General features: G+C 44.6%; 2 protein-coding genes, 3 non-coding genes and 1 pseudogene across 10 annotated transcripts; all 6 read left to right on the forward strand.

The window, feature by feature from the left end:
* On the forward strand, window positions 1,059-2,298 carry Slc25a5-ps11 (solute carrier family 25 member 5, pseudogene 11; annotated as a pseudogene).
* Window positions 10,977-14,094, forward strand: Rpl17 (ribosomal protein L17). Of its 5 annotated transcripts, none has more exons than XM_087592305.1 (7): window positions 10,977-11,003; window positions 11,838-11,890; window positions 11,968-12,036; window positions 12,321-12,455; window positions 12,679-12,777; window positions 13,489-13,680; window positions 14,016-14,094. In XM_087592305.1, the coding sequence occupies exons 4-7, from the start codon at window positions 12,354-12,356 to the stop codon at window positions 14,061-14,063; spliced, it is 441 nt and encodes a 146-aa protein (XP_087448431.1). In that variant the 5' UTR covers window positions 10,977-11,003; window positions 11,838-11,890; window positions 11,968-12,036; window positions 12,321-12,353; the 3' UTR covers window positions 14,064-14,094. The 5 variants fall into 5 exon arrangements, with proteins under 5 accessions (XP_087448431.1, XP_087448429.1, XP_087448430.1 ...); XM_087592303.1 differs by having other exon boundaries at window positions 10,980-11,368; window positions 11,996-12,036; XM_087592304.1 differs by having other exon boundaries at window positions 10,980-11,302.
* Window positions 11,705-11,770, forward strand: Snord58b (small nucleolar RNA, C/D box 58B). The gene has a single exon (XR_015643168.1). It is a non-coding gene; the product is annotated as a small nucleolar RNA SNORD58 (small nucleolar RNA).
* Snord58a (small nucleolar RNA, C/D box 58A) lies at window positions 12,099-12,163 on the forward strand. Its single transcript, XR_015643167.1, has one exon. It is a non-coding gene; the product is annotated as a small nucleolar RNA SNORD58 (small nucleolar RNA).
* On the forward strand, window positions 12,532-12,596 carry LOC120098351 (small nucleolar RNA SNORD58). Its single transcript, XR_015643166.1, has one exon. It is a non-coding gene; the product is annotated as a small nucleolar RNA SNORD58 (small nucleolar RNA).
* A 2,034-nt stretch (window positions 14,095-16,128) lies between the features above and the next one.
* C18h18orf32 (similar to human chromosome 18 open reading frame 32) lies at window positions 16,129-24,598 on the forward strand. Of its 2 annotated transcripts, none has more exons than XM_087593276.1 (3): window positions 16,129-16,344; window positions 23,322-23,497; window positions 23,963-24,598. In XM_087593276.1, exons 2-3 carry the CDS (start codon window positions 23,345-23,347, stop codon window positions 24,026-24,028), a joined length of 219 nt encoding a protein of 72 aa, XP_087449402.1. In that variant the 5' UTR covers window positions 16,129-16,344; window positions 23,322-23,344; the 3' UTR covers window positions 24,029-24,598.
* The last annotated feature ends 290 nt before the right edge of the window (window positions 24,599-24,888 follow it).

The following is a 24,888-nucleotide window of genomic DNA, read 5'->3' on the forward strand; positions in this document are numbered from 1 at the left end:
ATAGTTGTCTCTCTCTCTCTCTTTTTTTTTTTTTCCCAGAGCTGAGGACCGAACCCAGGGCCTTGCACTTGCTAGGCAAGCACTCTACCACTGAGCTAAATCCCCAACCCCTATAGTTGTCTTTTAAAAGGCCTCAGTTACTAGGGAGGCCATAAGGCATGCCCCGCCCTTATTTTTATTCAAACAATTGGCTATATTTGGGGAGAAAGTCTTTGCACAGAGAGAAATTGAGGAATAGTTCTTAATCTGCATAATAAGAGGGTTGGACCAGAGGACCTCTTCAGACCTCCCAGCCCTGATGCTGCCAGGCACTTGAGTGGCAAATTTCCCTGGTGTGGGAATAGGGGTTTATTACTGTATCATCCTCCCCACCACCACCACCACGACAGGCTCAGTTCCCTAGGTCTCTGAGTCCGCCTTCTCAACTCCAGCCCCATTCACAATCTCAGCACTGCAAGGCTTCAAAGCCCTCTTTCGAAGAAGCACCTAGTTCATCAGAACAAAGTCGTCGGGTTTGCAAGTTCGGAAAAATCGTACAAATGAAGGCGAAAGCGGTCCAGACGCCGAGCTGGTGCCATCTAGTGGTTCAGATGCTGCTCGGCCACCTGCAACAGGAATTTGGTCGCCACTTAAAACAGTCCCAGAGTTTCTAGGCTAGCCCTTTACAAAACCCAAGACAAAAGTTCCCAGAATTCCTGTATCCCTGGATTCTTTCTTTGTGTCAGGCAGATGTAACGGAAAGAGAGGCAGTAGAGGAAAGAGAGGCAGTAAACTCAAGCTCTCCTCTCTTGAACACCAAGTGAACGCATCCTCAGCCACCTACCGGAGTTACTAGCCAGTTTACAAAGCTGTTGTGAGACTGTGGGGGAACACACAGCAGCTCGTTCCATTCTCACCTCGGCCCCGCTCTGCTACGGGTCTGTGCTATCTTCTCCCCGTGCTCTAGAATTTCTTTCCTGTCACCCAAAATACTCATTTGACGTACAAAGGATTCGCGCTAGAGACTAGCCTTCAGTCCTTCATCTACTCTGTAGTTGACAAGGTTCAATAGCCTTTCTTGAGAGTCCGGGAGTCAAAGCCGGTTGTCAACCCAGTCCTGTCCTGCAGTCGCCTGCCTCTTCTTTTTTACTTTCAACATGACAGATGTCGCTGTGTCCTTCGCCAAGGACTTCTTGGCTGGTGGAGTGGCCGCGGCCATCTCCAAGACGGCGGCGGTAGCACCCATCGAGCGGGTCAAGCTGCTGCTGCAGGTGCGGCACGCCAGCAAGCAAATCTCGGCAGATAAGCGATACAAGGGCATCATGGACGGTGTGGTTCGCATCCCCAAGGAACAGGGAGTCCTGTCCTTCTGGCGTGGCAACCTGGCCAGTGTCATCAGGTACTTCCCCACCCAGGCTCTCAACTTCGCCTTCAAAGATAAATACAAGCAGATCTATTTGGGTGGTGTGGACAAGAGGACCCAGTTTTGGCGGTACTTTGCAGGGAACCTGGCATCAGGTGGTGCCGCTGGGGCCACATCCTTGTGCTTTGTGTACCCTCTTGATTTTGCCCGTACTCGTCTAGCAGCTGATGTGGGCAAAGCTGGAGCTGAAAGGGAATTCAAAGGCCTTGGTGACTGCCTGGTTAAAATCTACAAATCTGATGGGATTAAGGGCCTGTACCAAGGCTTTAATGTGTCAGTACAGGACATTATCATCTACCGAGCTGCCTACTTCGGTATCTATGACACTGCAAAGGGAATGCTCCTGGATCCCAAGAATACTCACATCTTCATCAGCTGGATGATTGCACAGTCTGTCACTGCTGTTGCTGGCCTGACTTCTTATCCTTTTGACACGGTTCGCCGTCGTATGATGATGCAGTCTGGACGCAAAAGAACTGATATCATGTATACAGGCACGCTTGACTGCTGGCGGAAGATCGCTCGAGACGAAGGAGGCAAGGCCTTTTTCAAGGGTGCATGGTCCAACGTTCTCAGAGGCATGGGTGGTGCCTTTGTGCTTGTCTTGTATGATGAGATCAAGAAGTACACATAATTATGTCCTAGGTGTTCTCCCCGAGAACAGGCATGTTGTGTAATAGACCATATTCTTGAACATTCTGGACAGATTCTCTGGGCTTGTCTGTTTTATCAATGGCAACTATTTACCAGTTGAAAAGTGGGAAGCAATAATATTCATCTGACCAGTTTTCTCTTAAAGCCATTTCCATAATGACAATAATGATGGGACTCAATTATATTTTTTATTTCAGTCACTCCTGATAATAAAAAATTGAAGAAATAAAAATATCCAAAACCAAAAAAAAAAAAAATAGACCTTCTTTGTATCAAGAAAATTGGAGTGTAAGGATGATTTGGTGTAACAGGTACAAACAGCATCCAGTAATTACAAAGATACAGTCAGGAAGTCGTGGGGTGGGGGTGGGGGAGTCAAAGAAATTCTAAGCCTTAGATTTAGGGTAAGGAAGAGAGTAGGCAGATATCCAGGCACGAAGTCAACTATGATATGCACATGTTGACCCCAGTCTTGACCCCAGTCTTAGAGTTAACTTGGAGGGTTTAAAAAGGCATTTATCGGGGTTGGGGATTTAGCTCAGTGGTAGAGTGCTTGCCTAGGAAGCGCAAGGCCCTGGGTTCGGTCCCCAGCTCCGAAAAAAAAGAACCAAAAAAAAAAAAAAAAAAGGCATTATCAAGGTGTGTTACCGGACATTAATCACACTGTGAACCCTGAGTTGTTTACTGGAAAAGCCTTGTTTGTAGTTCTGTTGTGGCTGAGCCTTAGTACACACCTTTAATCCCTCTGGCTGGAATTCAGACGCGCCCTTAATCCCTTTAATCCCAATGAAGGTAAAGTTTGTAGAAGGAAGCACCCATGTTTGAAAGTGACACCTAATTGAGTAGCAGACAAAGTGATGAATCAGAGAAATATTTGACAGAATAGGACAGGCCCAACTCTCAGGAGAACGGAGAGGGAAGACAGGAGACTTAAGAGAGAACAGCGCAGAGGAGAGAGCGCAGATTTACTGAGACAGTTGTTCATAGAACAAGCTAGACGCAGGTGAAGACGGAATGAGCCAGAGAATGAGAAGGAACCAGGAGGTAAGAAGATATTGCCCAAGTCAGTATGAGGCCAAGCAGAGCACCCAGAGCCTGTCTGAGACAGAAACCCTGCATATATGTCCAAAGAGATCTATAGCCTTAGGGACAGTTTAAGATCTTTTCCTGATAACAGGGAGGGGAGAGATTTGTGTGAAGCTGAGGGAGCGTCCGGAAAACTGCTGAAGTCACAAGGACATCCACACATCCACCTGCTGTGAAGTTACACAAGGATCCTACCAGGAAAATCTCACAAATGCACACACACACACACACACACACACACACACACACACACACACGATGTCAGCTTATAACAAAATGAAAAGGAAATAGAACGTATCTTTCTGCTGTTTCGGTGTTGTGTGGTTGTTGTTGTTTTTAGGTGGGATCTCACAATGTAGCCTTAAGCTCCACCCCCTGAACCTCCTCTGTGATAGGATTAAAGTCATGTGTCACCATATCCAGCTAAGAAAATGTACTTTTCTGTATGTGGTCATGTGTGTGAGGGTACACGTGTGTGTAGGTATATGTCGAGGCCACAGGACACCCTCGGGTGTTATTGCTAAAGCACTTTCCACCTCTGTCTGTCCTTAGACAGAGCCTGGAAGTGGCCAAGTAGTCTAGAACAGCTGGTTTATTTAACCTCTATCTCTGTCTCCTGGGCACTGGACATGGGCTCCAGGGATGAAACGTAAGACCTTCTGTTTTCAAGGAGAGAGCGTTTTACTGACTGCACTACCCCCAACCCTGGAAATGTATTTTTTTGGCTCTCCCAGAGCCAGGTGTGGTGGCATATAACTATAATCTCAGAACTTGAGAGGCAGAAGCAAGGAGGCACTCATGTTCAGTGTCAACTTTAACAACAAGGAACTCTTAGCAACATGTTTCCAAAGGCTAAATAATAATAATATTAAAGGTATTATTAAAGATAATAATACTATAGTAATACTACAACATGTTATTAATATCACAATAATACAATATTATCAATATCAATATATCATTATTAATATATCAATATTATCAATATCATCAATTAACAATATCATATTATTGATACTATAAAACTGTGATTATAGTAATGCTATTATTAAATGTAATAATAATAAATAATTAAAATTTTAAAACTTGTACTTTAAAATCTTTCCCCTCCCTAAACCTCTGCAGAAATGGAGTTATGGTAAAGAATACACTGTAGCGTTGGGAATTAAAGTGTCAGGAAAACAAGAAAGTAGGATCCCTCAAGAAAGCCTAGCTAGGATCCCTCAAGAAAGCTTAGCTAAGAAATGTAATTCCAAACACCATCCTAGCTCTGGGCAATCAGGGAAAAACAGACTTGTCCCCAGAAGAATATGAAAGGATCTGACCCCCTGAGGAAAAGATTACATCCCCTCTTGCTGTCAGAAAGGAACCCCCCTTTCCTGGCTAATCAGACTGCAGAGCAGAGCAGATCTTCACCAGGGATTGAGTCTTTTCTCCCTGCTCTCCTGGAGGCCCGGAGACCAAGCTGCTTTACTCTGAAAAACATTGTTCCAGAGGCAAGGGAGGCCAGTGGTCACTCCACAAGACTTAAATATGGAATGTCCACTCTGAAAATCCCCAAAGACAGCCCTTCTGTGAAGATGGGCAGGCTAACCATCTTGGTCAGTTGGTTTAACGAGGCAGCTGATTCTTCTAGGATCCATTAACTATAAGGATCAGTTGTTTGGACAGACTGTTATACCTCAGCAGGGTCCACTTGATGCCTGTCTTTGCAGGTCCGTGAGTAGATTCAATGGCTGCTGCTGGGGAAAGGCTGAGGGTCGTTGTTTTCTGCTGCTCTGGGGGAGATCTTAAGGGTAAAGGAGTCCCCAGTAGTCAGTCACTGTGAAGGAAAGCCAAAGGCAGGGAGTGCTTTACTCCTCTCAGACAAGCCCCAGGGCATTTGCTTGCAGCCCATAACTGTTTTCTTTGACCTTGCCATCTCCTGTTGCCTGGGTTTCTCTACAGCTCTCCTGATACTAGAATCCAGACCCTTGTGCACCCCCAGCACTGGACAGAGGTGCTCCTTTTCAGGACCAACTTGAGGACAGCAAGCAGTCGTGGTCGCACAACTGGAGATTGTGCATCAGACCCTGGGGAGCAGAGTGAACAGCCTAAGGCAAGGGAGGGAACAAAGCCAGCAGCTTGTGACACAGGGCCACCACCAGCCACTTGGAGCAATCCAGAAAGGATGGGTAGGCAGTGAAGACGGTGGGAGGAGCCCAGGCTTCAAAGGTAGATTGACGTTCACATCCTGTTCTTTCTCCTTCTGGCCCCCATTACAGTCCTTTCCTCCTCCCTCTCTCCCACAGGTTTCTCTGTGCAGCCCTGGCTATCCTGAAACTTGCCAGATAGACCAGGTTGGCTTCGAACGCAGAGATTCACCTGCTTCTGCCTCTGAGTGCTGGGATTAAAGGCCTGTGCCACCACTGCCCTACAGACCCCAGTTTCTGATCCATAGAATGATCTATTAATATCTATTATGGGGCTGGAGAGATGGCTGAGAGGTTAAGAGCACTGACTGCTCTTCCAGAGGTCATGAGTTCAATTCCCAGCAACCACATGGTGGCTCACAACCATCTGTAATGAGATCTGGTGCCCTCTTCTGGCCTGCAATCACATATGCAGGCAGAATGCTGTCCATAAAATAAATAAAATAAATCTTTAAAAAAATATATCTACTATGATGAGTTGTCTGGTGGTGGTGCACACCATTGATCTCTGCACCCAGGAGGCAGAGGCAAGTGGATCTCTGAGTTCAAGGGCAGCCTGGTCTAGAGAGCAAGTTTCAGGACAGCCAGGGCTACACCAAGAAACCCTGTCTCAGAAAACAAAACAAACAAACAAATATCTACTACGGTGGATGCTGACTGTGCTTCCCACCCCACCTTGCTCCTAGTGTCCACTTGCTAGAGTATTTGATAACTGGCTGCAGACGGCTACCTCACAAGCAGGGGTGGTGGCCCTCTCCTGTAATCTCAGAACTAGGAAGGCTGAGGAAGACTGTGACTTTGAGGTCAGTCTGAGCTACATAGTGAGACCTCGAAACTGGAAGACCAAGAAAACTAATCTTGGCGTGTATCTCCAGGAATTCGAAGGCTATAATAATATGTTTAAAGACACAGTAAAGATGCAACAGGACAAATCCTGACGTACGGACTTTCCACGCCAGCCACTCTGATCTCTTCCACAAATGAGTGAGGGATGAGGGGAAGGGGTGGGACCTGGAGGATGAGAAGGAGAAGCCATCATAGATCAGATAGGGATCTACCTCTCAAACGCAATATTAGGATTTTGCCTTGATTCTGATTTGAACAATCTGTAAAGATTGGGGGGGGGCGTGTGGGGAAAAAAACCGCTTTCAAACTAAGATATGAGCTATATTAAGGTATTGTTGTTCATGATAGTGGTTTGATGTATATGAATGGTATCATGGTTATATTAAAAATACAAAGTAGGGGTTGGGGATTTGGCTCAGTGGTAGGGCGCTTGCCTAGCAACCGCAAGGCCCTGGGTTCAGTCCCCAGCTCCGAACAAAAGGAAAAAAAGAAAAAAAATACAAAGTAAAAAGGAGGAGGATGCTTGGAGAAGGTTACCTGGAAGAAAAAGATGGGTGAGCTAATTCAACAGCAAGTTTCAGAGGCCGAAACACTCTAGGGCTAGATTAGATTGTACAGAGCCTAGAAGCTTCCAGGACTGGGCCTGGGTTGGCAGACAGAGGCAGTAAGACTCCCAGACAACAATTACATCGGGGAAATAAAAGTTATTTTTACAGGCCAGGAATCGTGATCCTCCTGCTTCCTCTTCTTCTATTATGTTTGTTGGGGTCCTGGAATTACCTCACAAACCACATGAACAAAAGGAGGCATAAAAATAAATAAAAAAAAAACAAACACTGTTAAGACCTAGGTAAAATATTAAGGGCTAAATGGATGTTAAGGCCTAGGTAACTGTTACCTGGCTAGCTTGCCATTATAAGAAAACTTTCTCATATGTTTCTGCTGTTATTAGAAAACTTTCTAGATGCTCCAACATTTAACAAGGACACGTGCTCCACTATGTTCATAGCAGTTTTATTTGTAATAACCAGACGCTGGAAAGAACCCAGATGCCCTTCAACAGAGGAATGGATACAGAAAATGTGGTACATCTACACAATGGAGTACTACTCAGCTATCAAAAACAATGACTTCATGAAATTCAAATGGATGGAACTGGAAAATATCATCCTGAGTGATGTAACCAAGTCACAAAAGAACACACATGGTATGAACTCACTGATAAGTGGATATTAGCCCAAAAGCTTGAATTACCCAAGACACAATCCACAGACCACATGAAGCTCGACTAAAGTGCGGATGCTTCTGTCCTTCTTGTCCAATTAAAAAAAAGAAAACTTTCTAATGCCAAGTTGATTATATATTCTGTTATGTTCTGTGCCCTTGGAAACCAACCGCAATAGAAGTCAGTAGAACTGTTTTGTATAGTTATCCACAATAAGTTTGTGGTACAAGTCATTTAAAATAAGACCTCCATTTTGAGTAGTGTTTGAGTAAAGTTTAAGTTCCAAAGACCTCCCTGGGAACTGACATCCTGATTGGTGAGTTAAAACATGAATGTTAGACAAGTCCCACCCTGGTAGACAAGTTAGGACATGAATATTAGACAAGGCAAGTCCCCTGCCCCTGGGGCTGGAGAGATGGCTCAGAGGTTAAGAGCACTGACTGCTCTTCCAGAGGTCTTGAGTTCAATTCCCAGCAACCACATGGTGGCTTACAACCATCTGTAATGAAATCTGATGCCCTCTTCTGGTGCGTCTGAAGACAGCTACAGTGTATATACATATAATAAATAAATAAATCTTTAAAAAAAATATGTTCCTAAGGAAATCTTCCTGTTCCTAAATCCTGATTGGTGGGTTAACTTGGCACACATGTTTGTAGAGCTCAGGCTTAAAAAAGCCCTCTAGAACCTTAACTGGGCGTCACAGTTCAGTTCCTGAATCAGTCCTGGGGCGTCTTCTCAATAAACTATCACTGTCTGATAAGATTGGTGTTCGTGTGGTTTGTGAGGTAACTCCAGGACCCCAACAAACATAATAGAAGAAGAGGAAGCAGGACTTTATTCCCCTGTTGTAACTGTTGTCTGGGAGGCTCACTGCTTCTGTCTGCTAACCCAGGTCTAATCCTGGAAGCTTCCAGCCTCTCTATAATCTAATCTAGCTCTAGAATGGTGTCAGCCTCTGAGACTTGCTGCTGAATAAGCTCACCCTTTCTAGATCTTTCTGAATTCTAACTCGCTGGTTTAACTCAGCTGCTCTGGCTCAAACTCCTCTTCCAGCGGATTTACTCAAACTGGCTTCTCTTTCACCCTCTAAATTGTTCTACTTAGCCTTAAACTATCCCTACCAATCTGTTCTAATCTTCTGGCTCCTTCTCATTCTCTGGCTCCTTCTGTCCTCACCTGTATCTAGCTTGTTTGCTCTTCAGTCTGTCTCTGCACAACTGTCCCGGTAACACTGCTTCCTCTTTCCCCTCTGTGCTTGACTCTCCCTCTCAACTCTACTGTCTTGCTCTCCATGAACTCTGCTGTATTCCTCCATTGTACTCTTCCTCCTGTACTGTCTGTCTCTCCCTTAAGTAGCTTCCCTTTCCTCTCTCTTCTCATGAGTTGGGCATGTCCTATTCTGTCAAATCTGATTTCCACTTTGTCTGTCACTCGATTAGACTTCACTTTCAAACACAGGTGCTTCTTTCTACAAACTAACTATGCCTTCATTGTTTGAGATTAAAGGTATTTCTACCCCCGAGTAGAAACAGGTTCAAATATCCTATAACACTGGCCAGATAAGAGAGGAAGGAAAAAGACAAAACCCAGACTGCTTAGAAAGTTCAGTAAAGCACCTGTATATTTCTTTGTGCATGTGTTTTAAATTTCCCTAAGCTAAAATCTGAAAACAAAACTTTCAGAGAGTAGTCTCCATATATAATCCAGGCTGGTCTCTAACTCACTGAGTAACACAAGCTGGCCTAGAACTCACGATCCTCCTGCCTCATCTTCCTGAGTAGAGAGTGGTGTGTGCCCGCACATCTGGTAAGACAAAAGCTTGAATCGGGCCCTACAGACTATTGATTTTTAGTGCTCCTGTTCCTCCCCTAGGTTCAGTGTATTGTGCCAATCGGTATTCAATTAGGAAATGTGGAGGGCGTCTTTTGGAGGGCATCTTCGTTGTCTTTACACACCTCCAATACCCAGTATTATTTCTTCCTTTCCTAGAGTAGTTCAACAGTCCTCCCCACACCCTTCCCCCAGTGATAGGGATCAAAGCCAAGTCTTGAGAAAGTCTAGGGAAATATTCTACCAGAAAACTACATTCCAAGCCGGAAGTTCTATTTAAGGGTAAGTTATATATTCTCTCAGAGATCCCCAGGAAAAATTCTGAGAAGGTGGTCTATTTCTCTGGGTCTATCTAACTTAAGAGAATAATGTGTTTGGAAGTTTACAGCCTGTAGTAAAAGCTTGTGAAGAAAGAGAAGCACTAAGAAAAACTCTAATATCCAGCATTTGGTACAAAAGGCAGAGGACAGGAGAATCTTTGACATTATCAAGTCAAGTGAGCCCAAGGCATTGTAAGTCAAACTCAGTCTCTGGGAGATTGAGCTGCCTGGACGTGGGGCCACAGAAGAACCTAAAGCCAGACTGTAACGGAATCAGACACAAGAAAGAAAGGGAAAGAAAATGCCAACATTTTCTGCCACCAGTGAACATCTAGAACTGGCGCTGGGGACAGTAATCTTGAACTAGAGTCCTCAGTTAGCCTAATCTTCACAGTAGACATACACCTGACTGACTGACTCCCCACCTCACCTCACCCCTGTCGTTTCTCCCCCACTCCCACCCTACTTCCTTAGCCTCCCAAGGACTGGTTTTGTAAACTAGTCTTTCATCTTTTTGTGAAGACAGGGTTTCATGTACTGCTGGCTGGCCTCAAATTTTTTTATTTTATTAAATTAATTAATTTAAAAATTAGATTTTATGTGTATGCATATCTTGCCTGCCAAGTGTGTGCACCACGGGTGTGCCTGGCTAGAAGAAGACATCTCATTGCCTGGAACTGGAGTTACATATGTGAGCTACCTTGTGGATGCTGGGAACCGAACTTGGTCTTACTCAAGAGCAACAAATGCTATTCACTGCCGAGCCATCTCTCCGGCCCTGGTCTCCATTCTAACTAACAAGACTAACATTTCAGGTATGAGGCACCAGGACATATGTCCTTAGGCTGTTTATTTAAGAGAGGATCTCACTATATAGCCCTGGCTGGCTTCAAACATGGTAAGGTCCACTGCCTCTACCTGGAATTTAAAGGCTAGCACAGCCATTCCTGGCTCTGCCCTTTCATCTTTTTTTTTTTCTTTTTTTTTTTCTTTTTTTTTTTTCGGAGCTGGGGACCGAACCCAGGGCCTTGCGCTTGCTAGGCAAGCGCTCTACCACTGAGCTAAATCCCCAACCCCTCTGGCCTTTCATCTTATCCGTTCATTTACAGACCACTTTCAGAGGGTACATATTGACAATAATCAAATCTAACAACGACCATGGCTACATTTCTCGTTCACTTCTAATAATTCGTGTCCTATGCTTCGAGATTCTATTTATTTACTGACACCTAAACCCATACACTTTAATTTCGGAGTTAAAGAGAGAGAAAGTCCCTAAAGACTCACTTCTTCTCAAACTTTCTAAAAACTTCCCACACTTCCTTCCTTCTCCGCCCTCCTACTCCTCGGATCTCGTTCCTTGGGCAGGAAGTCTCGCGAGAGGTCGAGGTCTCATGAATTCTCCCAGTAGCCTTCGCGCTTCCTCTTCCTGTTAGCGGCCAGAGGTGAGTGTTACTCGGCGTCGGGCTCTCGGGGCGAATCCTCCGCCATCTCGGCCTTGGGAGCGCTGGCGTCGCGGTCCCGGCATCTGAGCTCGAAGGGCCATGGGTCCTCATCACAAGCGGCCGTGCTCTGTGTGGAGGAGCGGGGGCGCGTCCGACTTGGAGCCCGGGGGCGCGCAGGCCTCTGCTGACCGCGGAACAGCGTGAGGGGCGGGCATGGGTGACCGGGCCGGCGGAGGTGCTCGGATCAGACCGGGACGCCCGAGGCTTGGCTTTTGCGTGGAGGGGCAGCCTAGGCCCGGGTGAGAGTGCTGAGATGAGCGCCGGGTGGAGGCTCAGTGCTGTCCCTTGGGCTGCTCGGGACGTGGGTATGTAGGGAGGCTGCGAAGTCGGGGGGAAGGAGGGGTCTGCAGAGCGCTGTGGCTCCACTGTGCCACGCTGCTGCTAAGTCCCAGTCTGGAGAGGCACGGGGTTGAGAACAGCCTTAGTCCCGAGGGCAAGGCGACATCCTCGTGCTCCCACCTTCATGAAGAAAGGAAGTGGGTATTAAGAAAATACTCCGTGCAGGGTCAGGGTGGTGCACTCCTTTAATGCCAGCATTGAGGAGGCAGAAGCAGGCGGGTCTGCGAGTTCCAGGAAAGCCAGGCACTTAACACAGAGACCATGTCCCGTACCTCCCTCCCCCCCAAAAAAGAAAAAGATGGCTGCGATGATGTCATTTCTTAGGACACCTTTGGATTAATCATGAAAATAGCTCTTCTCTGAGCAGCTGTCGGTAGTTTAAACCTCTTGGGTTACTAGCTGATTTGTGTTAGTTACTAGCCGTTGCGTTCACAGGTGACCTGTGAAGATGGTTCGCTACTCCCTTGACCCAGAAAACCCCACGAAATGTAAGTGACTGAAAAGGGCATGCTTCTGTTTTGACTTGTGGGTTTTTTAATTGTGTGCTTGGCCTGTTCGTAAATAGAAAAAAAATGGATGTTTTTCTTTTGCAGCATGCAAGTCAAGAGGCTCAAACCTTCGTGTTCACTTTAAGGTAAGGAAAATGTGTTGATGTTAAAGAATCCTAATTTGCTCCTGAGTATCTTTGAAAGGTAGCTGCAGTGATGACTTTCTTAGGACACCTTTGGATTTACCGTGAAAATAAGTAAAATCTGAGCAGCCACCTTTTATATGAGTAGGGCATGAGGTGGGGGTGCTTGAGTAAAACCTGCCACTCTAGTGTGGAGCACAGGTATAACAATACAAGAAGGTAGAGCTTAACTAAATTCCTCTCGGAAAATTTAATGCTGTTAACCAAACCTTTCTGGCTTCTCTTAGAACACCCGGGAAACTGCCCAGGCCATCAAGGGTATGCATATCCGCAAAGCCACCAAGTATCTGAAGGATGTCACTTTAAAGAAGCAGTGTGTGCCATTCCGGCGGTATAATGGTGGAGTTGGTAGGTGCGCCCAGGTGAGAAATCTTTGAAGATGTTGTAAAGATTGTAAAGGAGTGGGAGAGTAGGGTAAAGTCTTTATAGTCAGTTGGGTTGCTGTGATGACTATCTTAGGACACCTTTGGATTAACCGTGAAATAAAACATGTTCTGAGCAACCTTGGTGTTGGCATGGTTCTCAATTGGGTCTCATTTGATTCATCAAGGAAAGTAACAAACTGCTTACCTGCTTTTCTTTCAGGCCAAACAGTGGGGCTGGACACAGGGACGGTGGCCAAAAAAGAGTGCTGAATTTTTGCTGCACATGCTTAAAAATGCAGAGAGTAATGCTGAACTTAAGGTACCTGGGCCATTGCTGTCCTTTCAGTCTATCCTGAGGTCAGTCTGGTTTACTAGTAAGAAACTGTCTTAGAAAAAGGAGCCAAGATGACTACCTTTATGTCTTGTGCCTCTATCTAGTGTCCCAGAATTCTGCTTAAAGAGGTTTAGGGTCATGGTGTGCTTATGTCCTAATAGTTCCTCCATCCCCGGTCCTATAGAAGAAGCATTTCCTTTGGTCTAGGGGTTTATAGCTTATTGAGTGTAAATCAGGGTGTGGCACCCCAAAAGAAAAATTTTCATTTACTTCATGCTGTTGACCTTGTAATTGCTAGCATTAGCAATGGTGTAGCTGTTGACAGCTGTGTCTAGTGGTAGGATAATTATACTCTATAATATGAGAAGTTTAAAACAATGAGGTTGAGCCTTTTTTACAAAAGGAAAATTTCGTACTGTAAGGGAAGTGTGACAGCCCCAATGGCTACTGACAGCATGTGTTAAACTACATTTTATGGTAGCTGAATGTCTTAATAATGCCTTAGAAATAAGAGTTGCCTTTCATAAATGATTTCACTTGAAAATCACTACCTAAAGTGCAAAGTAACATTGCACTCAGGAAGTTGAAGCAGGATAAGCAAGAAGTTAAGGACATCCAAGTTAGAGGCTGGCCGTGGGGTGCTGAAGTTTTATTGACAAACATGTTTTTGTCTGATTTTTCTTTTCCCCCTTTCAGGGTTTGGATGTAGACTCTCTGGTCATTGAACACATCCAGGTGAACAAGGCTCCTAAGATGCGCAGACGGACCTACAGAGCTCACGGCCGGATTAACCCATACATGAGCTCCCCCTGCCACATCGAGATGATCCTCACTGAGAAGGAACAGATTGTTCCAAAGCCAGAAGAGGAGGTTGCACAGAAGAAAAAGGTAAGTTGCTCAGTTTGCTGGTGTATACTGCTAGTGAGAGACGGGTGGTGACACAGACCCTAGTAATAACTGAAGGGGAAGCTGTACTGGCAGCCCTTTACCACTTTAGTGTGACATAGCACTGCAGAACCTGTGTCCCATGGGACTAGTCAGTCATTGCATTTGGTGTCTCTACAGCTAAATAATTTAACCTTGGCGCGTGGCCATTTGTCCTTGATCTTATGTAGTCTTCAACAATTGAGCTTTTCCTGTTACCTTAGATGTGGATTTGAGTCATTCTAAGATTTAATGTTCTAGTCTGGAAACTTAAATGGTTCCTTTGTTTGTCTTCTCAGATATCCCAGAAGAAATTGAAGAAACAAAAGCTCATGGCACGGGAATAAATTCAGCATAAATAAATGCGGATAAAGTAAAGGTCTTCTGTGGTCTTTATAAGCCGATTGTCTTAGATTACCTGTTAATAAGCCCTGTTAGGAGAGATGCGCTTTAGCATGCAGAAGAACTTTTTACTAATTAAGCAGTGAAATAGACATCTCAACCACAGGACTGTGTAAATATGACTGTCTAGCTTTTTTGAGTTAGCATTTACTGAGGAGCTCTTATGCAGAAGACTATAGGTATAAAGTAAAAATGGGCAGTATTTTTATGTTTCATTTGTTTTATGTAGTGTAGTCTTGGCTGTCCTTGACCTTAACTCTGGCTTTAGATTATGTCCACCTGCCTTTACCTCCCAGTTTCACAGCATCACCACTAGGTATCTTAGTCTGTGATTTTTAAGGTAGTCTGCAAGTGCCCCCTTAAACATGAGACCATCTTACTGATTTGGGGGGGAAGGCACCGACACATGAAAAAGCTTTCTATACTCTCAGACTTGGAGATGAGCTTTTTTTTTTTTTTAAATATTTTATTTATTATATATTTGAGTACACTGTAGCTGTCTTCAGACACACCAGAAGAGGGCATCAGATCTCATTACAGATGGTTGTGAGCCACCATGTGGTTGCTGGGATTGTTTTTTTTTTTTAAAGATCTATTTATTATATATAAGTACACACTGTAGCTGTCTTCAGATACACCAGAAGAGGGCATCAGATCCCATCACAGATGGTTGTGAGCCACCATGTGGTTGCTGGGAATTGAACTCATAACCTCTGGAAGAGCAGTCAGGTGCTCTTAACCGCTGAGCCATCTCTCCAGCCCGAGATTAGCTGTTTTAAGTGCCATATCTTTGCCTGTTAGGGAGACACCCAAACAGATGTGCATACTCTTGAATGGGTTTATAAAGGCTGCAGAGAAGGGTCAACTGCAGACTACATACATACATGCAGTGAACCTATTAAATTCCAGGGGCTGATAACCATTCTCTGACTGCCTCAGCCATACAGTACAAGAAACATTCCCAGGCAGTTTATAGTACCTTTCATTGCTCCCACATAGCTTACAGCTTGACTTTACACCTGTTAATGCACAGATTTTCAAGCCATGCATCCCACTTACTGGAAACATTCAAGTAGTTGCCTATCAGTACTGCACCCTTGAACTACTTTATGTATTTTCACTCAAAATTCCAGTTAGTACGTAGACTTTTACCACTGTCTTTGAAAACATTAGGTTTTGTGCTTTCCCCATAGTATTTAAATGACTGGAGGAGTGGTGCCCAGGGTGAAGGGTCCAAACCTAGATTCCAGGACACATGGTGAAGGAGTTCTATAATCACTAAAATATGATCTATATCTTTTTGAACATAAAACCTTTTGTGTACAAGGCTCTGTAGGAGAGTGGTTTCTCTATGGATGTTCCAACGTAGAAAAGTAAGTTTGTCAGACATTGCCAAGGAGGCTTGTTTTAACCAGTAGTGTGTGAGGATTCCAGATTCACAGCTTTATCAACAGACAAGTCTGGTGTAGTGCTCTAGTGAGAGTGAAATGGGCAGCAGCTCAGGGTTTGAGTGCTAGAAACAACCCAGACCCTAGTTTTTACTCACTTGAGTGAAGGTCCCTAGGTCTCGATAGGGACACAACTATAATTCCAGCTTCCAGGGAAGCCATACCTTGAGAATCCTGACTTCCAGCCTAGTCTGCACATACAGTGAAAACCCAGATTGATTTAGCAGATCTGGGCCTGAAAATGCCCTATTATGTGCCAGCGCCATTCCTATGGCTGGTGAGGAGGACCAGGCAGGACTTATCCCCGCCGTCCTGTTTCAAACCTTGAACAGGACAGCCCTGGTTTTTCAGAATCAACCCATTCAGGTGCTTTGGAAATTGGTTTTCTGCTCACACAGGTACCCTTTGCTTTCCCGGGTTATCAGGCGCTGACTACAGCGCAGCTCCGGAAGTGTCATGAGCTCTGTGAACGTCATCATTACGTTCTGTGCGCCCCTTGGCTGACGTGTATAGCTTTGTCAGTGTCTTGACCTGCAATTGGCTGCTGGCAGCCCGGCCTCCCGGAAGTGCGGACATTGCCCTGGGCGTCTTGGTGGTGGCGAGTGACTCTCGCAGCGGTTGTCAGCGGCTTGACGTCCCCAGACGCTGTGCGGTGCGCCGGTATACCCCAGGAATTAGGTAGCCTGCATACCTTGCATTTCTGCACTGATCCCCGTCTGTGGACCTCGGTGCCCCCTCCTTGCTTCCCTCGTGGTTTTCCTCTCTTTGGACCCGCACGGTGGGTGCCCCTCCTCTGTGCCACTGGACCCCTGCAGCTTCGCTACTTTTTGTCTTTGACTTGCTCAGTCCCTCTTGTCTCTTTCAAGGGAGGCGACTACGGCTCTATTGGGCAGTTCTGGTGGATCCCTCGCTCTTTCCGCTTTCTTCCACTGTCCTCTTGGGCCAAGTTGAATGAAAGATTCCATTTTGCTCTCTTTGATAGATTGGATAGTAGTTAAAATAGTAGTCTACCTTATCTTCTAGATTTTCCACCGCAGTTTTCACAGTATAAAATATCTATCAAAAATTACTAGTTAAGGGCTGGAGAGACGGCTCAGTGGTTAAGAGCACTGACTGCTCTTCCAGAGGTCCTGAGTTCAAATCCCAGCAACCACATGGTGGCTCACAACCATCTGTAATGAGATCTGATGCCCTCCTCTGGTGTGTCTGCAGACGGCTACAGTGTACTCATATATAATAAATAAATAAATCTTTAAAAAAAAATTACTAGTTAAAAGATCCAAAAAAGTTTTATAAAAACCATGCTGTGGAAGTTGGGAGTGGTGGTGCACTCTTTTTGTCCCAACACAAAGGAGGCAGAGGCAAGTGGGTCTCTTAAGTTCAAGGCCAGCCAAGGCTACGTAGTGAGACTTTGTCAACTAAATATGGTGTCGTTACTGGCACAGGTTCTTGGGGCCTTACTTAGAGCATAATATGTACGAATTTCTAAAATGCTAACTACACGTAGAATTTTAAAAAACAGCGTGGTGACAGACAGTTGGACGGATAGGAAAAAAAGCCTGAAAGGGAGTTGTAAAATTTTAAAAGAAGTAAAAGTTAAAAAAAAAAAAAACTTTTAGAGACAAGATCACACTGTATAGTCCTCGTTTTTTGTTTTTTCATTTTAAGATATGATCTTACATTGTCGATGCAGCCTTGGGCTTGATGTATAGGCTAGGCCGATTTATGTCTTTTTTTCCCTTAGCCTCCCAAACAGTTGAGGTCACAGGCCTGGCCAGTTTTGTTACATTTCGGTTTTGTACTACATTACACTATTGAGTGCACGCTGCATCCTTGTAAGGTGGGGTCTCCCTTTGTCTGCATTTTCTCATGAGGGATTTAAGGCACAGTCCTGTTTCCAAGAAGCACCTTCAGAAAGTGAAGCAGGTCTCAGCCTCCCTATGAAATCTGTAAAATGTGCTTGGTACTATTAAAGGGTACAAGACCTAGAGCCTTGTACATTTCCAGCTCATGTTTGCTGAAGAGAATCTCTGCTAATTAACTTTTTTTTTTTAATATTTATTTTATGTTCACTGGTGTTTTGTCTGCATTTGTGAGGGAGCCAGATCCCTTGGAACAGGAGTTAAGAGACACTGAGCTGCCCTGTGAATGCTGGGAATCGAACCCAGGTCCTCTGGAAGAGCAGCTGGTGCTTTTAACCACTGAGACATCTCTCTAGTTCTGCTAACTGACTTTTAAATGCTGCTGATTAAACATGCTCAGTACAGCGGATCTCAGCCTTCCTACTGCTGTGACCCATTAATACAGTTCTTCATGTTGCAGTGGCCCCCAACCACAAAGTTATTTCTGTTGCTACTTTGTAACTGTAAATATCTGTGTTTATCTATAGTCTTAGGCGACCCCTGTGTCCTTCTACTCCCAAGGAGTTACAACCCATATGTTGGGAACCAAGGAGTTACAACCCATATGTTGAGAACCGCTGGTCTGGCAGGATGTAAACAAGCCCTACCATTGAGATAACACCCCCAGCTTCATTGACTGATTTGTCTGTCTGTTAGTTTTTTTAAGACAGAGTTTCTCTGTATAACTCTGCTGCCCTGGAGTTCATTCTGTAGACTAAGCTGGCCTCAAACTCAAAGAGATCTGCCTTCCTCTGCCTCCTGTGTACCATTTCTGCCCAGTACCTGATTTTTTCTTTTAAATCAAAGGTACGTTTTTAAAAGTTTTGGAGCTTAATCTGGAAAATTCTTAAATTGTTTTAACTAGAACTAATTGCATCCTTTATAAAATATCTAGTCATTCCTTGATGTAAACTTATACGTGCTTATAGTTTTTGCTTGTAATTCATTTCAGAATTGCTTTCAGAACGAATCATAACACTAGAGCCAAGGGGCAGTGGTGCATGCCTTTAATCCCAGCACTCAGGAGGCAGGGACACATAGACTCCGTGAGTTCGAAGGCATCCAGGGCTACAGAGAGAAACCCAAATTAAAAAAAAAAAAAGAATCATAACACTTTCACCTGCATTATGAATAGGTTAAATTATTTTTTTGTGCCGATTCATTTGATAGTCAGTGCTATTTAACTTATAGTATTCTGAAAATTAGGATAATTGAAACCTTTGTGTACTGTTCTGAAACTTCCTCTCAAGGTCTTGTGCTGGTTAGTTTTATTTGTTAACTTGGTACAACCTAGCATTCCCCGGGAAGAGAGTTTTAATAAGGGATAATCGAGATCATTTGGCCTTGAGCATGTCTGTAAGGGATTGTCTGATTGATCACTAAAGGATGAAGACCTAGCCCTTGTGGGCATCACAATCCCTTAGGCAGGAGGTGAACAGCATAGGAGGAGAAGGCTGCTGAGAGCCAGCAAGCAAGGATCTTTGTGTTTTTCTATCTGCTCCTGATTGTTGATGTAATTTTTCAAGTTTCTACCTCAACTTCTCGTCACAACCGTGGGCTATACCCTGGAACTGAAATCCTAGTCTTAAGAGACTCTTTTGATTTAACAGAGCAAGTGTCCCTTTCTAAGAGATAGCTGACTTTCAGAACCAGATTTGCCAGTATGACTTTTAATTATCAAGAACATTAAGAAGGGCTGTCTTAGGGTTCTACTGCTGTGCACAGACACCATGACCACAGCAAGTCTTACAAGGACAGCATTTAATTGGAGCTGGCTTACAGGTCACAGGTTCAGTCCATTATCATCAACATGGCAGCATCCAGGCAGGCATGGTGCAGGAGGAGCAGAGAGCTCTACATCTTCACCTGAAGGCTGCTAGTGCCTGACTTACTGGCAGCTAGGATGAGGGTCTTAAGGCCCACACCCACAGTGACACACCTACTCCAACAGGGCCACACCTCCTAGTAGTGCCACTCCCTGAGCAGAGCATATACAAGCCATCACAATGGCTTTAGCCCCAGAACAGGAGGGGTAGAGGAAGAACTGGTCCACATAGAGAGTTCCAGCCAGGTAAGTAAGTCTCTGTGGTGAAAGTTCTGTCTAAAAAAGAAAAAAATATTAGAAGTATTAACTTAGATATGGATAATTTACTTACATGATAATTCTTAAGTGTGCTATTTCAGTGATGAAATACCGTGGCCAGAGCAAGTTGGAAAGGAAAGGGTTTATGTGGTTTATACTTTCACATCACTGTTCTTCGCTGAAGGAAGTCAGGACAGGAACGTCAGTGAAGCAGGCACCTAGAGGCAGGAGCTGATGCGGAGGCCATGGAGGGGTGCTGCGTACTGGCTTGTTCCTAATGGCTTGCACAGCCTGCTTTCTTACAGAATCCAGGACCACTAGCCCAGGGGTAACACCACCCACAATGAGCTTGGCCCTTACCCCCATCGATTGGTAATTAAGAAAGTGCCCTATAGCCTGGTATGAAAGAGGCCTTTTTAAAATAAGTAAATTAATTTTTGAGACAGTGTCTTCACTAATTCTAGCTGTGCTGGAACTCACTATGTAGACCAGGCTGGCCTTATGCTCACTGAGGTCTGCCTGCCTGTATCTCCCCAAGGGATTAAAGGTAGGTACCATGCTTGGCTATAGGCATTTTCTTTCTTTCTTTCTTTTTTTTTTAAGATTTATTTATTTATTTTTATGTATGAGTACACTGTTGCTGTCTTCAGACACATCAGAAGAGGGCATTGGATCCTATTAAGATCGTTGTGAGCCACCATCTTAATGTGGTTGCTGGGAATTGAACTCAGAATCTCTGGAAGAACAGTCAGTGCTCTTAACCTCTGAGCCATCTCTCCAGCCCCAGGCATTTTCTTAAGAGAAGTTCCCTTCGCTTAGGTGACGGTTAGCTTGTGTCAAGTCGATATAAAGCTACCCAGCATAGCATTGAGTAAAATCTTTTTTTTTTTTTTTCCTTTTCTTTTTTTGGAGCTGGTGACTGAACCCAGGGCCTTGCGCTTGCTAGGCAAGTGCTCTACCACTGAGCTAAATCCCCAACCCCAGCATTGAGTAAAATCTTATACCCAGCACACTTTCAGTTAGTTATATCCTTAAAAGGAATACAAGGGAGTGATCCTCACTGGTTAAGAGCAGGGGCTGCTCTTCCAGAAGCCCCAGGTTCATATCCCAGCTCCCACATGACTTGCTTCTGGACCCCACGGGTGCTGTATGCTTATGGCACACAGACATATGCAAGCAAAACATCAAGACACAAAAAAGTAAATCTTTTTTTTTTTTTTTTTTTTTTTTTTTTTTTTTGGTTCTTTTTTTTCGGAGCTGGGGACCGAACCCAGGGCCTTGCGCTTCCTAGGTAAGCGCTCTACCACTGAGCTAAACCCCCAGCCCCAAAAAAGTAAATCTTAAAGGAACAAAATAAGTATGAAAGGAAGTTGATTGATATAGTGGTACCTGTAATTCAGCACTTGGGGGGTTTGGGCAAGAAGAGTCCTGGTTCCAAACACAGGGAGGGGGGCGGGAGGAGAGAGAGGGAGAGGGGGAGAAGGAGGGAGGGAGGGGGAGAAAGAGAGGGAGAAGGAGAGGCAGGGAGGGAAGGAGGGAGGGAGAAAAGAGAGAGAGAGAAAGAGAGAGAGAGAGAGAGAGAGAGAGAGAGAGAGAACGAGAAAGCGAGAACAGTTTTAAGGTTTAAGTTGATGGCAGCATTCTTTCTGTCAAGCACAAGGCCCCCAGTCCCCACCCTCCCAATCCCCCAAAAAATGTAAAGGGAGACTTGGAAAAGACTGATTTGCAAGCCTAAGTATGAGTTTTGTATTACAGAGTTTGCCTTAAGCATTATTCCATTGGCAAATTGTGTGTGTGTGTGGGGGGGCTTTGTTATTTTGTTTGTTTGTTTAAAGTGAGAATATTCTTCCAGCTGGTAGCGTTAAGGGTTTTTTTGTTTGTTTGTTTTTTAAGATTTATTTTATTTATGTGAAGAGCAGTCCGCACTCTTAACCACTGAGCCATCTCTCCAGTCCTGGGTTTTTTTGTTTGTTTGTTTGTATATTTGTTTTTGTTTTTTTCAAGACAGAGTTTCTCTGTGTAGCCCTGTCTGTCATGGAACTCAGTTCTGTAGACTGGGTTGTCCTTACACTCACAGAGATCTCTCCCTCTGCTTCCCAAGTGCTACGATTAAAGGCGTGTGCCACCACTGTCTGGCCCATTGTTAATTGTGAGTTCCTTATTGTCTTAGTTAGGGTTTTACTGCTGTGCACAGATACCATGACCAAGGCAACTTTTATAAGGACAACATTTAATTGGGGCTGGCTTACAGGTTCAGAGGTTCAGTCCATTATCATCAAGGCAGGAGCATGGCAGCATCCAGGCAGGCATGGTGCAGGAGGAGCTGAGGGTTCTACATCTTCGTCTGAGAGGCTGCTAGTGGAAGAGTGACTTCCAGGCAGCCAGGGTGAGGGTCTTATGCCCACTCCCACAGTGACACGCCTATTCTGACAGGACCACACCTTCTAATAGTGCTAGTCCCTGGGCTGAGCATATACCAACAATCACATTCATATATTTAACACTAAGGACTGGAGAGATGGCTCAGTGGTTAAGAGCACTGACTGCTCTTCCAGAGGTCCTGAGTTCAAATCCCAGTACCCACACGGTGGCTCACAACCATCTGTAATGGGATCCGATGCTCTCTTCTGGTGTGTTTGAAGACAGCTGCAGTGTGTTTATATATAAATAAGTATAAATATATATAAATATATTTCTATATAAATAATAATAAATCTGTAAAATAAACACTAAGGGCATACTATATTTTGTTTATGAGTAATATTGTTTTCCTTTTATTATTACTATTTTACCATTATTGCTATTTAGAACAAAACAAAACAAACAAAAAATCCTTCTCGATGTGTAGCCCTGACTGTTGACTGTCCCAGAACTCCCTAGGTAGACCAGGCTGGGCTCCAACTACTAATCAAATATTGGAATTACAGACAGGTACTGACATGCCTGGCTATAATTTATTTCTTTTTAAATCTGTAGAACATCTAGTTTCTCTGATGGTTTCCTCCTCCTCCTCCTCCTCCTCTCATTATTACTGTGTATCTATTTGGCGCATGTGTACATGGGAGAGGGAGAACTCCACTGTGCTGTCTGGAGGCCAGAAGACAACTTACAGGCCTTTCCTCTCCCATCTGGGTTTCAGTGGCAGGCACCTTTACCCACTAAACCATCTTACTGGCCCCCTTCCTGGTTCTGTTAGAAGTAAATGAGCGGGTAAACTATGTAAAGTACCTAACACATATTGTTGGTATCCTGAACGTTCTTTTATTGCATTTTTTTTGTTGTTGTTGTTCTTTTTTTCGGAGCTGAGGACCGAACCCAGGGCCTTGCGCTTGCTAGGCAAGTGCTCTACCACTGAGCTAAATCCCCAACCCCCTTTTATTGCATTTTTATTTGTCGTGTGGGCATGTATACCTCTGACATGGTGTCAGGTCTAAGTGATGACTTGATTCTGCCTTTTCACCGAGTTGGTCCTGGGTATTCGACTTAGGTTGTCAGGCTTGGAGGCAGGAACCTCTGTGCACGGAAGCGTCTTTTATCCCAGAATCCCCAAGAAAGCCGCGGTTACTGGAAAGGATTGGATGCTGGCATCTCAGCGTTCCTGTCTCCTCACTTGTTCCACTACCTTGCATAGAGAGCATTTTGGTTTAGAAACCTTTGCTTTCGGCAAATATTTTTCTAGATAGCTTCCACGCCCCGTAGATACAGTCCTGTTCCTGAAGCGTCTCTTACTGATCTGTGACGAGCTGACTTCTCCCCCTGTGGTGTCGGCAGTTTCAGAAATCCAGCGTGGGACGATGGTGTGCATTCCTTGTATCGTCATTCCAGTGCTGCTCTGGATCTTCAAAAAGTTCCTGGAGCCATACATATACCCCGTGGTCAGTCGCATATGGCCGAGAAAAGCTGTACAGCAATTGGACAATAAGAATACGGGCAAGGTAGACTGCAAGGTAAGGCCTCCGAGTTCGAAGGATACGGGTGCGGGGCAGCGCTGGGGAACCACAGGCTTCTGGAAGGGCGAGCCTCTGGAATTGGAAGCTTTGCCTCAGTTTTAGTTACTAACATTCGATCGAAAGATTTGAAACTAGGCTTCTGATTAATGTGTTGTCTTTTTGCCTTCCTTTCCCCACCTGACATGGGGATTGAGCCCTGGGCCAGGAGCCGGCCAGGAAAGCCTTGTACCTCGGAGCTACATCCCTAGGCCCAATGTAAAGGTGGTTTTGTACGGGAATGAATGTTTGGAACACCCCTGTCTTCACTGGTCCCTGCAATATTGACTCGCAGCTCTGTGAATTAATTAACCTGCATAATTCTGGAAGTTAATGCTAAAGTTTATTGTCTGCTTCTACAAAGATTGTTTCCTAAAGTCAGTACCTTTTTGTTATCATAATTCTGGATTCTTTTTTTCATTCTAGGGTGCAGATACAAATGGATTCTCCACAAAAGGACCAACAGAGGTCTCCGATAAAAAGAAAGACTAGTGTGGTTCTCTTGAAGGCCCTGGGCTGTTTCCAAATGGACCTGATAACATGAAGCACCTTCTCTGTCTCTGACCTTTTTTCTCTGAGACCAGGATTCTAGATAAATAGTTTAGCTTCTGCCTGATACTAATCAGGGAGTACAGGTATTTATATTTAAAATTCCAGTAGTTATATTTAATGAGCATACCTACGTTCCCTTTTCATTAAAGTAGCTTTCATTTCTATTATTCCGTTTTACTGATAGGAACAAATAGGAGGTCTGTGTGAGCAGACACTCAGAGCCCAGTCCTTAGGCCTTTGCCTTCTTTCTCATGAGTTTGCCGTTTTCACTTCCCGTGGGTTCTTGTACCTTGAGTGGGAGGAGTCTTAGTGTGACACAGGGCGGTCCGTGGTGGGATGCGATGTGATTACTGATCACTACCAAGCGCAGTGGCCAGCAGATGGCCGAGAATAGTCACTGCTCCGAGGAAGCTGGGAAAGGTCTAACATCAACATCATCGTCAGTCACACAACTTCTAATTCTCTGTACTTCTAGTCCTGACAATGTATTAAACACCCATTTAACTTGTGGTTCTTTCTTTTTGTCTCTTCATATTTGAAGGGTTCGTTGTTGCTGTTGTTGTTGTTGCTGTTGGTTTTTAGTTTCTTTGGTTTTTTTCTTTTTTTCTTTGGTTTTGTTTGTTTGTTTGTTTGTTTGTTTGTTTTGAGACAAGGTTTCTATGTGGAGCCCTAGCTGTCCGAGTTTGTTCTGTAGACCAGGTTGGCCTTGAACTCACAAAGATCTTCCTGCCTATGCCTTCCTGCTGCTGGGATTAAAGGCACACACCACTGCTGCCCAACAGAAAGGTATATATCTTAAT

Source organism: Rattus norvegicus, chromosome 18 (assembly GCF_021556685.1).
Source record: "Rattus norvegicus strain SHRSP/BbbUtx chromosome 18, alternate assembly SHRSP_T2T, whole genome shotgun sequence".
In the NCBI taxonomy this organism is placed as follows: Eukaryota; Metazoa; Chordata; class Mammalia; order Rodentia; family Muridae; genus Rattus; species Rattus norvegicus.